A 14,115-nucleotide genomic window follows, 5' to 3' on the forward strand; every position below is an offset into this window, starting at 1 on the left:
TAGGAGTGAGGAGAGGAGATTGGCTTGAATACCTAAAATAAAATTTTAGGTTTTTTTCCCACTGAATTCTGCCGTATTTGAAACTTTTAAAATTGTATGATTTCTAAAATGCAGGTTAGCCAAATTGGTCTCACAAGTAAGATGGAGCAAGTCTGGCATGAATTTCACAGTAGGATCAAATTTTTCTCCCTGGATCATGAAAAAACCACCCAGTCTACCACCTCCTGCCACTGAAGAAGATAATCTTATAATTAAGAAAAAGTTCTACATATCACTTGGCGAGGTAAAAAGTATGAGTATTTTTTCATCACTTACACTTCAATGAAACTTCTCATTTTATTTTTTATTTTATGTATATATTTTTTGAAACAGGATCTCACTGCTCTGTCACCCAGGGTGGAGTACAGTGGTGTGATCACAGCTCACTGCCTCTACCTCCCGGGCTCAGGTGATCCTCCCACCTCAGCCTTCAGATAGCTGGGGCTACAGACATGCACCACCATGCCTGGCTACCTTTTTTTTTTTTGCATTTTTTGTAGAGGCAGGGTTTCACCATGTAGCCCAGGCTGGTCTTGAACTCTTGGGCTCAAGCAGTTCACCAACCTCTGCCTCCCAAAGTGCTGGGATTATAGGTGGGAACTACCATGCCTGGCTGAAACTTCTCACGTTAAGGCATTTGTATTACCTGAATGGAGAAAATGATTTCAAATACATGTAAAGCAGATTTAGCAATAGTTCTTATAGATTTATGCAGACTAATTTACTCTGCTCTCTTTCACTTGAAATGTAATTAGAAATATTATCCTCATGTCTGAAGAGACAAAGGCAAGGTTGAAAAACATGCTTGTCACCTGGGAAGCAAGAGTAACTTGAATTATATCCACGGTTTCATTGTTCATCACAAAATTCCTATGATTTGGTTTCTATTACGTTTGTACAAAAATATGATAAATTGAGTCTTCTCCTTCCTATTCTCTAGATTATTCCTTAGCATTTATTATTGTTTAAGTATTATCAAATAAATTTGTCCTCCATGGTTAGAGAATTGTGAGGTTATATGAGAGCATTTGAAGAGATATATCCTAGAATCAAAAGTCCTTATGGAGATTCCTAGTGTAGTGAGAACTGTTGTTTGATCTTTGGGCTCTAATTATTAGATGTTATCTCTGAAACTATACTTCTAATACATAATTCTATAGAAAATCAGGAATGGCAGATATATAGCCCTTGTGCTGCTACTCCCTCTATGACAGTCACTGTTAATCAATTGTGGAAATTTTTCTGCTGAGCTAGAATTTGGCTCGATTCTTTACAACACAGTATTCAGTGTAGGCACTTGCAGTTTTTTTTTTTAAACCTTAAGTCTTACTTGCAAATAAGGTGCTTCCAATTCATCAAAACTCTCATACAAGAGGAAGCCTCTTTGCCGTCTGTGTTGGAATAGAGACACTTAGGTTACTTGACCTTTTTTTTTCGTGTGTGTTTCCTATAAATTTTATAGTTCAGCATTTGTATCAGGAATATTTGTCAAAAAATGTTTACAGTTATGCCATTTCTATTATTTCCACTGAATAATGCTTAGTGGCATATTTAAGGCACATTTTTCTTCTTTCTTATACTGATTTTTAGGGTGGTTTTTTTTTTTGAGACAGGGTCTCACTTTGTCAACCATCTTGTAGTACGGTGGTACAATCCCAGCTCACTGCAGCCTTGACCTTCCAAGGTTCGAGGGATCCTCCTGCCTTAGCCCCCACAAGTAGCTGGGAATACAGGCATGTGCTACCACGTCCTGTTAATTTTTGTGTATCTTTGTAGAGACAGGGTTTTGACATGTTGCTCAGGCTGGTCTTGAACTGCTGAACTTGAGCAATTCACCCACCTTGGCCTACCAAAATGTTGGGATTACAGGTGTGAGCCACTATGCAGGGCCATATTTTTTCTCTTAACTTATATACTATGGAAATGTCATAAAAATATGTACTCATGGTTGAGGTAAATAAACATGCAAAGGGAAGAATCCATGGGAAGAAGTTCTGATTTGCTATATGTGAATTTAATTAAATATAAGGAAGTTAAAATCCAAACTAGTTTACTTTTGCTATTTTCTGAGATGAAAAAACTCATTTGTATTTACTTGAGTATTACTTCAACAGTGTATATATACATTTTTTTTTTTTTGAGACAGGGTCTTACTGTGTTCCCCAGGCTGGAGTACAATGATGCAATAATGGCTCATTGCAGTTTCAAACCCCCCGGTTCAAGCAATTCTCTCGGCTCAGCCTCCCAAGTAGCTGGGACTACAAGAGTGCTTTACCATGCGTGGCTAAATTTTTAAAATTGTTCATAGAGACAGGGTCTGTGTTGCCCAGACTGGTCTTGAACTCCTGGATGCAAGCAATCCTCCAACCTTGGCCTTCCAAAGTGCTAGGATTATAGGCGTGAGCCACCGCACACAGCCAGTTTAACTATATATTACCATTTTTCAGTAGCCTTTGAATTTTGCAGATTCAAAGTTCTTGGACCCTTAAATTATTTAAGTCATGACTATACATAGGGGTTAATCTTCATGATAATTGATAGTATTTCTTTGAGCTTCAAGTTGTACCATCTAAAAAACAATTGACCCATCTCTTAAAAGTATGAAGTGGAATAATTATGTCAAAGTCTGACTAGTGACTTCTTTCTCCCCTGTGTTCTACCCCCTTGTTCTTTTTTTGCAGTCAAAATGGCAAGAACATTTGTATGTTGGTCTCTCTCAATTCCTTGAATGTTTCTTAATTATTTTGGCTTTCTGTCATTGCTTAGGCTATTGCTTAGAATAAAGTAGTCACTTGATAATTATATGTTAGATGGACATATAATTAATAATAAATAACTTGATTTTAAAGGAAAAGGGGAACAAAAGTGAATGAGTTTTTGATAGCTTTTATTCACCCAGGAAACCTTACCTCTAAGAGGGACGGTGACCACATAGATGCCATCTCTCATTTCTCTCTCTTGTTTTGGTCTCCTTACGTGGCTTGACTTGCCATGTTAATTCTATATAATAGATGGAGTACTTTTTCTTCCATATTTTGCAGATATTTCTTAGGCTAAGTGCTGGCCAACCAGCTAACTCAGTTGGATAAATGAGACATGAGAGGAATGCCGGATACTCCCTCCTCTACTCTTGTCGAACAACTTGGATTTTAAAGTAAAAATAAAAGAGGACATTACAGAGAGAGGCAGGCAGAGGAATTTTCCCAAGAAGGCTAGGATAGGAGCTTCTTAGAGCTGGGGTTCTAAAAGCTAAGGATCAGCTTCAGATTGAATTGGCTAGTTCAGGGGTACACAAAGGAAAGGAAAAGTGGAATGCTGCGTTCAGAGGCAGATGGAGTCAGGTATCATTCTGCAAGAAGCATTCAATCAGAGCAAACTTGTGAAAACTGAATCTAATGCAAAGGGGCAGCTGAGGTCAGAGAGGGTCCAGTGGCACTAAGAATAGTGTCTCTGCCATATTGGAGCAGCAGTTGTTAAGAATACTGAGCCAGGTGAGACAGAATGAGGGATCTGAAGTAATTGAGAAAGTTGTAAAGGGGAGCAGCTAGCAAAAGGATTGATGGGCCTGGTGACTGCCAAGTTGAAGTCAGATGGCATGAATTTGTAGCGAATCCAGGAAGCAGGGTTTCATGCCTTTGGTCCACAATAGCCTGAGAGTGAGAGTTGGATAATTTATAGGTATTGGACACATATTTTCCTTTGGTTATCAAATATGAAAAAAATCTGGATTGAGATTTCCTTCAATGTCCTTTTAGCTAATGAGTTTTTGAAGTGCAATTTTATTTTCCTTCATGAGGTAATTTTCACTTTACATATTATACTGTGCAAGTTGAATATTATCATAATGATTTCTCCAGGTTTGTGATCAGAGTAATACTGCTAATCATATGTTAAACTAATAAGCTCCTGTCTTCCTAGGCTTCCTATACTCAAACAAAAAGTTGGTTTGCATTAGCAAAACAAAGTCAGCAAACAGTATCAACCTTTTCATTACCCTCTTGCGTACCCTACAACAAACTTGAGTCACCAGCTATTTCATCTGTTTCTGGTAAGCAGAAAAGGCCAAGAATGACTTCAGAACGTCTCTTTAAGTTTTTGTTTGTTTGTTCTAATTTTATAGTACTGTACTTAGTGGTTGGGGAGAAAAAAATTATCCGCATACCCTTTGCCCCACTCCACTTCCTACTGCTTTTTGAGAGACAACTTTGTATAGTAAAAAGGAGATGGGTTTGGAATACAATTCTGATATTTATTAGCTGTGTGATGTTTGATGAGTTTTTCCACTTCTGGGAGCCTGGCCTTTTCTCATCTGTAAAATTAGAATAATGATATATACTAAATGTACGGAAAATGCCTGGCCTGGTGCCTGGTACCTATATGCAATAAATGTCATTATTTCTTATCACAATTTACAAATTCTTACTAAGTCTTTGCAATAAAGTGGGTACAACATTTTTCTCATCCTAAAAAAATAATTATTGATGGAAATTGAGTTTCCCTTCTGTTTTTAAGTTCAGACTATTTTTCACCTTAAAAAGCAGAAAAATTTCTACTGTGGGGAGCTTTGTGGATATACAGACTTTTCATAAAATAAAAGGAATCTTCCAGAAATGGGAGTCATTAACTGTGATACTGTTATAGAAAAAAATCTAGGTGTGATGACTCAGGAGGAGAACTCGAGAATTGACTTACAGTTCCTAACTAATCTCTTTGAGAAGTGTAAGCAACCTCTGGGAAGGTAAATCTGAATTCCCTACAATTGAACCTAAGTCCAGGTAAAGAAGAAGATAATCTCCCTAATTGAAAATAACTGGATTCATAGGCTTCTTGTTGTTTTCCTGAAATATTGAAGTAGATAATTGGAGATAAAAATAGTATCCAGGCAGAAAGGATGGCAGGAGGTGGTGAGCTGGAATGCCTGCCTTGCTCTCTGCAACATCCTCCCTTCAGCTTCATGGAATTGAGTGTATACTCAGCATCCTCTCACAGATTTACTAAGTCTAATCTCTCAATGCTGGGGAATTTACTTGCAACAAAAATTGTAATGAAATGTCCAGTTCTTTGAGATTTGAACTCTGGTAATTGAGAAAATGGTCATTGAGAATGGAACATTGATGACAACAGCTAGCTGATCTGTGGCAATTCAAGGGGTAGATTTACTATGTGAAATAAAGTGCTAATGTCAGACATGTCACTGATTTTTGAAAGGGAAAATAGGAGCTGAATACTATAGAAAAAGCATACACATAATCCCTTTGTAAACCTTCATAAATACTTTGTGCCATTTTGTAACTTGAATGATAGACTGTAAGTATGATAGTAATTAAATCTTTTAATGAAATGATGAATTTTAGAAATTGCTATTATTGTCTCCAGTTCTGGTCTGTTCATATATGGTCTCATCATCTACAGTAGTTTTCTTTTATCATACAACATGTAATATCAAAGCACATATAATCGTTTAGTATACATATTCTAATTCCTTAATATATTTGGCCCTTATATATTGACATTATATATCAGTCTGGAATATTACATTTTAAAAGTATATAATGTATTTTTTAATATCTTCTGTTGTTAGGGATGTCAAATATTTAGTCCATCTGCCACTATTCTTTCCTTCTAAATCCAGGGAAGACAAGGTTATTAATTCCCATTGGTAGTTTTTTTTCCTACTGGTTCCAAATGTAGCATCAGAATTCTTCTTTGCTTTTTTCTATTTTTTTGAGACAGAGTCTCGCTCTATCACCCAGGCTGGAGTGCAGTGGCATGCTCCTGGCTCACTGCACCCTCCACCTCCTGGGTTCAAGAGATTCTTGTGCCTTAGCCTACCAAGTAGCTAGGATCACCATGCCACCACGCCTGGCTAAATTTTGTATTTTTAGTAGAGACGTGGTTTCACCATGTTGACCAGGCTGGTCTGGCGGATCAAGTGATCTGCCCACCTCAGCCTCCTAAAGTTCTGGGGGCCACCGCAACAGGCCCAGAATCCTTAAGATGCTGGTCCCTGCAGTCACTACCTGTGATAAACCCATATGCTGTCCTAGCTCTGTAGCATCTATTTATTAAGAAGAAAGGTTTGTATTTATATCTAATCTAATAGCTTTTTATGACTTAATACAGAGGATTTTATCTTTGACGATGGAGTTCACCCTAGGACAAAAAACGACCCATCTAAAACCACCAAATTAATTTCTGAATTTGAAGAAGATGACGACGAAGAAGAAGTGTCTGTATCTCTGCAAGACACTCCTTCTCAAGCTCTTTTGAGAATATATCTTGAAAAGAAACAGGAGGTTGATGAAAGCCGGACAGTGCATTTCTCAACATATAAAGAATTTTTAAATTCCTATATATACTTTATTTTGAGAAAAGCAATTCAGCAAATTGTTGGAAAGTCAGTTGGAGAAACTCAAGACTATATAAACTTCAACAATATAACAAAAGTGTCATTTGGTGATGGTTTTGAGTCTATTCCTGGCAAGAATTTTTTAAGTGAATTAGTTCAAACTGCAAAGGAGAGGTCAGAAGAGGCAGCAGAAGAAGCGAGTTTAAGTTCAAAGAGTGAGAGCACTGGACCAGAGAGCAGGGCTGACTGGTGTGTTTCTCACAGAACCTACGACATCGGCAACAGAAAGGAGTTTGAAAGATTTAAGAAATTTATAAAAGGTACATTGGGGGAGAGATATTGGTGGCTATGGATGGATATTGAGAGGTTAAAAGTTCTTAAGGACCCTGGAAGAAATCAAAGGTAATTCTATTTTTTATTTTTCAATAGTTTTAAAAACAAATCATTAATATTAATTTGGGTTATTTAGTACAGGGAGAAAGCCTGAAGTAAATTGAAAAAAATATAATTTTTTACTCTTGGAGGAATTAATGATAATAAAACTTATTTTATTATAATAAATATATTGATTATACTAGTTTTCTGATTTCATAGTTTTCAAGTGCTAAGTGATAAGAATTATTTGGGGTTACATAATGTTTCTGCCAATACATTCTAGAACTACTTTCAAATTAATTATTCTGTTTTCACTTTTATAACATTAAAATGATGTATAATTTTTATAGAATAAAATAACTTATCAGTTAAAACCACAATAGCAAGTAGACACCTGCTCTTCCTAGCAGCCTGGTTAACAAATTCCAAATTCCGTAATGTTTGGTTGGATGCCATGTAGCTGGGTATCTGGATGAGTCTCTTCGCTAGAGAACTTCTTGGAGGTCTGATGAGGCTCAGGTCTTTATTTGGTCAGCTCTATATGTTTTAGATTACTGTAAGTTGAAGAACCTTAAGAGAACCCTGTTTTAGGAAAGTCTTTAACTTGTCTTTATTCTCCTAACCTGCTCTGAAGCAGATCAACTATAGTAGATTGCAATTTCCTTTAAGGATTTGACTGAGTATATTAGTCACTGGGTTATTTCACTTATTTTAATGACATTCAGATCACAAACCTCATTGTTGTAAATAGTTATAAGAGCAGAGGTCACTAAATGGTTGATTATCAGGTAATGACCTGATTGATCATTACCACTTTTGAAGGCGTATCAGGGTAGTTTGTATGCAAGTAACTACATAGGTTTTTCAGGATCAACACTGTAGTTCCCTGTGTTGCTGTAACAAATTGCCACAAACTTAGAGGGTTAAAGCAACAGAGTTTTGTTTTTTTTTTTTGAGACAGAATCTTGCTTTGTCACCAGGCACCAGGCTGGAGTGCAGTGGCGCAATCTCAGCTCACTGCAACCTCCGCCTCCCAGGTTCAAGCAATTCTCCTGCCTCAGCTTCCCAAGTAGCTAGGACTACAGGTGCACGCCACCACGCCCAGCTAATTTTTGTATTTTTTTAGTAGAGAAGGGGTTTCACCATGTTGTCCAGGATGGTCTCAATCTCTTGACCTCGTGATCTGCACACCTTGGCCTCCCAAAGTGCTAGGATTATAAGCGTGAGCTACCGCACCCAGCCAATAGCAACAGAGTTTTATTTATTCTCGTACAGTTCTGGAAGTCAGAAGGTTCTAGGGGTAATCGATTTCCCTATTTTTTCCATCTAATGCAGGCCTTGGTTCATGGGCTCTTTCTCCATCTTCAAAGCCAGCAGCACACACTCTTCTCTCTGACTTCTGCTCTATCCTCACATCTTTTCTCCATGATGCTGACTTTCCTGCCTCTCTCTTAGAAGGATCCTTGTGATTACAATGGGACCATCTAGATAATATAGGAGATCTCTTTAAAGACTTTAACGTAAGCACATCTGGAGAGTTCCCTTTGACATGAACGGTAACTTAGACACAAGTTCTAGAAATTAGAATGTAGACATCTTTGCAAGGCCATTTATTTAGCTTGTCACAGATACCCTTCCTATTTGCATAACTGTGAGAAATATCTTTACCTCTCCATAAATGTTTGGTACCTCTGACACTCAGTGTTGGTTTTGAGATTGTTCATTACTTGTCCGAAATGTTTTAGATGTGAAAATATTTTGGTAGTTGAATTCTATCAATGTGTGTGTGTATATGTGGAAATGTGTTTTCTTTCAGACATCTTGAGAAGATGAAAAAATGCTATCTAGTAAGCAATGGAGATTACTACCTTTCTACAGAAATCTTATCAAAATTTAAACTGTTAGATGGATCTCAGTGGAATGAAGAGCATTTAAGAAATATTCAGTCTGAGGTTTTAAAACCTTTACTTCTGTATTGGTAAGAAAACATGAATCAGTTGTTTACTTTCACTTTTCTTAGGCTAGTTGAGTTATGCTTTTTTTGTCTTATGAATATATAACTTATGGAAACCTAAAATGACAAGACTATTATATTTTTGGCCTTTTAAAGGTACTTATCCTTTAGATAAGTTGGATGCTTGGGTGACTTTAAATCCATAATAAGGCGAGACAGTATTTAAGTTTCCTTTTAACTTTGGTGAGCATATTCTTTTTTTTTTTCCAGCAGAATTTACATTTTAATTTATTCACTTTTAACTTTTATTTTAAGTACAGGGGTACATGTGCAGGTTTGTTACTTAGGTAAACTTGTGTCATAGGGGTTTGTTGTATGGATTATTTCATCATCCAGATATTAAGCCTCACACCCATTAGTTATTTTTCCTGATCCTCTCCCTCCTTCCTATCCTCCACCCTTTAATAGGGCCCACTGTGTGTTGTTTCCCTCTATGTATCCACGTGTCCTCATCATTTAGCTCCCACTTATAAGTGAGAACCTGATGTATTTGTTTTTCTGTTCCTATGTTAGTTTGCTGAGGATCATGGCCTCCAGCTCCATCCACATCCCTGCAAAGGACATGAACTTACTCTTTTTTATGGCCGCATAGTATTCCACAGTATATATGTACCACATTTTCTTTATCCAGTCTATCATTGATGGGCATCTAGGTTGATTCCATATCTTTGCTATTGTGAATAGCGCTGCAATGAACACACACGTGCATGTGTCTTTATAACAGCATGATTTATATTCCTTTGAGTATATACTCAGTAATGGGATTGCTATATCAAATGGTATTTCTGTCTTTAGGTCTTTGAGGAATTGCCACACTGTCTTCCACAGTGGTTGAACTAATTTACACTCCCATCAACAATATATAAGCCTTCCTTTTTCTCCACAACCTTACCAGCATCTGTTATTTGACTTTTTACTAATAGCCATTCTGACTGGTGTCAGATGGTACTTCATTGTGGTTTTGATTTGCATTTCTCTAATGATAATTAATGTTGAGATTTTTTTCATAAGATTGTTGGCCACATATATATCTTCTTTTGAAAGTGTCTGTTCATGTCCTTTACCTACTTTTAAATTTTTTTACGTAAATTTGTTTAAATTCCTTATAGAAGCTGGATACTAGATCTTTGTTTGATGCATAGTTTGCAGACATGTTCTCCCATTCCATAGGTTGTTTACTCTGTTGATAGTTTCCTTTGCTGTGTAGAAGCTCTTTAGTTTAGAGAGATCCCATTTGTCAATTTTTGCTTTTGTTGCAATTGCTTTTGGCGTCTTTGTCATAAAATCTTTGCCCATGCCTATGTCCTGAATGGTATTGCCTAGGTTGTCTTCAGGGTTTTTATATTGAGTTTTACATTTAAGTATTTAATTCATCTATAGTTAATTTTTGTATATGCTTTAAGGAAGGCATCCAGTTTCAGTCTTCTGCATATGGCTAGCCAATTATCCTAGTTCTATTTAATGAATAGGGAATTCTTTCCTCATTGCTTATGTCAGTTTTTTCAAAAATCAGATAGTTGTAGGTGTGTGGTCTTATTTCTGTGTTCTCTATTGTTCCATTGGTCTATGTATCTGTTCTTGTGGAGTACCATGCTGTTGTGGTATAGACCTTTAGTATAGTTTGAAGTCAGGTAGTGTGATGCCTTGAGCTTAGGATGCTCTTTTCGCTTAGGATTGCCTTGGTTATTCAGGTTATTTTTGGTTCCATTTGAATTTTAAAATAGTTTTTTTAGTTCTGTGAAGAACCTCAATGGTAGTTTAATAGGAATAGCATTGACTCTATAAATTGCCTTGGGCAGTATGGCCATTTTAATGATATTGATTCTTCTTATTCATGAGTATGGAATATTTTCATTTGTTTGTGTCATCTCTGATTTCTTTGGGCAGTGTTTTGCAGTTCTCCTTATAGAAATCTTTCGCCTCCCTAGTTAGCTACATTCCCAGGTATTCCTAGCTATATTGCTAGCTATATTCCTAGGTATTCTTTTTGTGGCAGTTAGGAATAGGGTATGTTCCTGATTTGGCCATCAGCTTGGAGCACATTCTTCTACACCTGACATTTTTATGATTGGTATTTCATAAAATTGGTGTGTGTGTGTGTGTGTGTGTGTGTGTGTTGTACATGTAGCTAGAGTTGCAGATTTATCATCTTAATAAACTTTTTTTGAGTATTTACTATAGGCTAAGTGCTATGCTAAGGATACAAAGGTGAAACATGATAAAATCCTAGTGGTCATAGTATGATGGGAATAATGTACATGTGATATTAGTATAATTTTAAAAAGTGTGGTAAATGCACAGGATATTGAGAGGAGGTCATATTTTACCTGGGAACTTGAGGGACTTGAAGCAAGGGAGAGAGAATGGGAATAGTGGAAAAAAATATATGCCATTTGAAGATTGGTAAATTGTTCCGTGTGACAGGGATGGATCTGATTGTGTCACTTATCTGCACTAGACTTTTTAAGATAACTGTAGATTTATATTCAAAGAAGGCTGAGCATGATGGCTCATGCCTATAATCTCAGCACTTTGGGAGGCTGAGGCAGGAGGATCACTTGAGTCCAGAAATTTGAGACCAGCCCAGGCAACACAGCAAGACCCAATCTCTATTTTATTAAAACTATTATTAAATAGAGAAAAATAGAAAAGAAATAATACAAAGAGATGCTGTGTATCTTTCACATATTTTCCCCCAGTGGTAACATCTTTCCTTATAAACTATAGTTCAATATCACAATGAAGACATTGAGTTTGATACAATTTATTTGTTGTTTTGTGGTGGTCCAATGCTGAAAGTGGAGAGTTGAAGTCTCTAGCTATTATTGCATTGGGGCCTATATCTCTCTTAAGCTCTAATGATATTTCCTTTATATATCAGAGTGCTCCAGTGTTGGGTACATATATATTTAAAATCGTTCTATCCTCTTACTGAATTGACCTCCTTATCATTATATAGTGGCTTTCTTTGTTTCTTCTTAGAGTTTTTGTCTTGAGATCTGTTTTGTCTGATCTAAGTGTAGCTACTCCTGCTTTTTTGTTTGTTTCCATTGACATGGAATGTATTTTTCCATCCCTCTATTTTTAGATTATATGTTTCATTATAGGTAAAGTGTGTTTCTTGTAGACACCATATCAGTGGGTCTGTTTTTTATCCATTCAGCCCTTTAATCTTTTGATTGGAGAGTTTAGCCCATTTACATTCACTGTTATTATTGGTAAGTATGGACTTCACCCATTTTGTTGTTGTTGTCTGGTTGTTTTGTGGTGGTCTCTTCTTTCCTTCCTTCCTTCCTGTCTCCCTTTAGTGAATGTGATTTTCTCCGTTGATATGACTTAGTTTCTTGCTTTTTATTTTTTTTATATCCATTGTATTTTTTTTGGTTTGAGGTTACCATGAGGCTGACAAAAACTATCTTATAACCTATTATTTTAACCTGATAAGAATGTAACACTGCATAAACATACAAGCAAAAAGAAAAGTAACAAAAATTCTATAACTTTGTTCCCCTACTTTTAAATGTTTTGTTGTTTCTGTTTATATCTTATTGTACTGTCTATGTCCTAAAGAGTTGTTGTAGTTGTTAATTTTGATTGGTTCATTGTTTAGTCTTTCTACTTAGGATAAAAGCAGTTTACACATCACTATTACAGTGTTATAATATTCTGTGTTTTTCTGTTTACTTACTATTACCTGTGTGTTTTGTACCTTCAGGTGATTACTTATTACTCATTATTGTTCTTTTCTTTCTGATTGAAGTACTCCCTTTAGCATTTCTTGTAGGACATGTCTTGTGTTGATGAAATGTCTCAGCTTTCCTTTGTCTGGGAAAGTTTTTATTTCTCCTTCATATTTGAAGGATATTTTTGATGGATATATTATTTTAGGGTAAAAGTTTTTTTCCTTCAGCACTTGAAATATTAGGTTGGTACAGAAGTTATTGCAGTTTTTGCCATTACTTTTAATAAGTCATGCCACTCTCTCCTGGCCTATAATGTTTCTGCTGAAAAGTCTGCTGCTGGATGTATTGGAGCTCCAGTGTATACGGTGTTTTTTTTTTTTTCTTGCTGCTTTTGGGTTCCTTTGTTTATCTTTGACCTTTGGGAATTTTATTATTAAATGCCATGAGGTTGTCTTCTTTGGGTTAAATCTGCTTGGTGTTCTATAACCTTCTTATATTTGATATTAATATCTTTCTCTAGGTTTGGGAAGTTATCTGTTATTCTCCCTTTGAATAAACTTTCTACCCCTATCTCTTTTTACGGTCAATAACTCTTAGATTTCCCCTTTTGAGGCTGTTTTCTAGATCACATAGGCATGCTTTATTTTTTATTTTTGTCTCCTCTGACTGTGTATTTTCAAATAGGCGGTCTTCAAGCTCACCAATTCTTTCTTCTTCTTGATCAATTATGCTATTAAGACTGATGTAGTCTTCAGTATGCCAGTTGTATTTTTCAGCTACAGAATTGCTGCTTGATTCTGTTTAACAATTTTAATCTCTTTGTTACATTTATATGATAGAATCCTGAATTTCTTCTCTGCATTATCTTGAATTTCTTTGAGTTTTCTTAACACAGCTATTTTGAATTCTCTGTCTGAAAGGTCACATATATCTCTGTTTCTCCAGGATTGGTCCCTGTTGCCTTATTCTGTTCATTTGATGAGGTTGCTTTTTCCTGGATGATGTTGAGCTAGTAGATATTCTTCAGTGATTGGGCATTGAAGAGGTAGTCCATCCTCATGCTGCTAATAAAGACATACCCGAGACTGGGTAATACATAAAGAAAAGAGGTTTATTGGACTATAGTTCCACATAACTGGGAAGGCCTCACAATCATGGCAGAAGACAAAGGCAAAGGGATGTCTTACATGGCAGCAGGCAAGAGAGCTTATGCAGGGGAACTCCCATTTATAAAAATCAGATCTCAAGAGACTTTTCCCTACCATGAGATCAGCATGGGAAAGACCCACCCCAATGATTCAATTACCTCCCACGGAATCCCTCCTATGACACATGGGAATTATTACAATTCAAGGTAATATTTGGGTGGGGACACAAAGCCAAATCATATCATTCTTCCTCTGGCCCCTTCCAAATCTAATGTTCCTTTCACATTTCAAAACACAATCGTGCCTTCTCAACAGTCCCCCAAAGTTTTAACTGATTTCAGCATTAACTCCAAAGTTCACTGTCCAAAGTCTCATCTGAGAAAAGGCAAGTACCTTCTGCCTATGATCCTGTAAAATAAAAAGCAAGTCAGTTACTTCCTAGATACAACGAGGGTACAGGCATGGGGTAAATACACTCATTCTAAATGGGAGACATTGGCCAAAACA

At 36.4% G+C, this 14,115-nt stretch overlaps 1 protein-coding gene across 17 annotated transcripts in view; it reads left to right on the plus strand.

Annotated features, from left to right (window-relative positions):
* The window catches only part of RGS22 (regulator of G protein signaling 22), a 150,229-nt gene that overhangs the window by 45,235 nt on the left and 90,879 nt on the right, over nucleotides 1–14,115 (plus strand). For 14 of the 17 annotated variants that reach the window (XM_002759356.6, XM_078353462.1, XM_035276616.3 and 11 more), the window contains 4 exons: nucleotides 115–283; nucleotides 3,958–4,087; nucleotides 6,163–6,790; nucleotides 8,580–8,741. In XM_002759356.6, coding sequence (XP_002759402.4) covers nucleotides 115–283; nucleotides 3,958–4,087; nucleotides 6,163–6,790; nucleotides 8,580–8,741 — 1,089 coding nt within the window. The remainder of the gene's footprint in view (nucleotides 1–114; nucleotides 284–3,957; nucleotides 4,088–6,162; nucleotides 6,791–8,579; nucleotides 8,742–14,115) is intronic. The other 3 variants (XM_078353463.1, XM_008983418.5, XM_078353466.1) reach the window with 1 other exon arrangement.

The sequence above is a fragment of the Callithrix jacchus genome, chromosome 16, assembly GCF_049354715.1.
Source record: "Callithrix jacchus isolate 240 chromosome 16, calJac240_pri, whole genome shotgun sequence".
Lineage (NCBI taxonomy): Eukaryota > Metazoa > Chordata > Mammalia > Primates > Cebidae > Callithrix > Callithrix jacchus.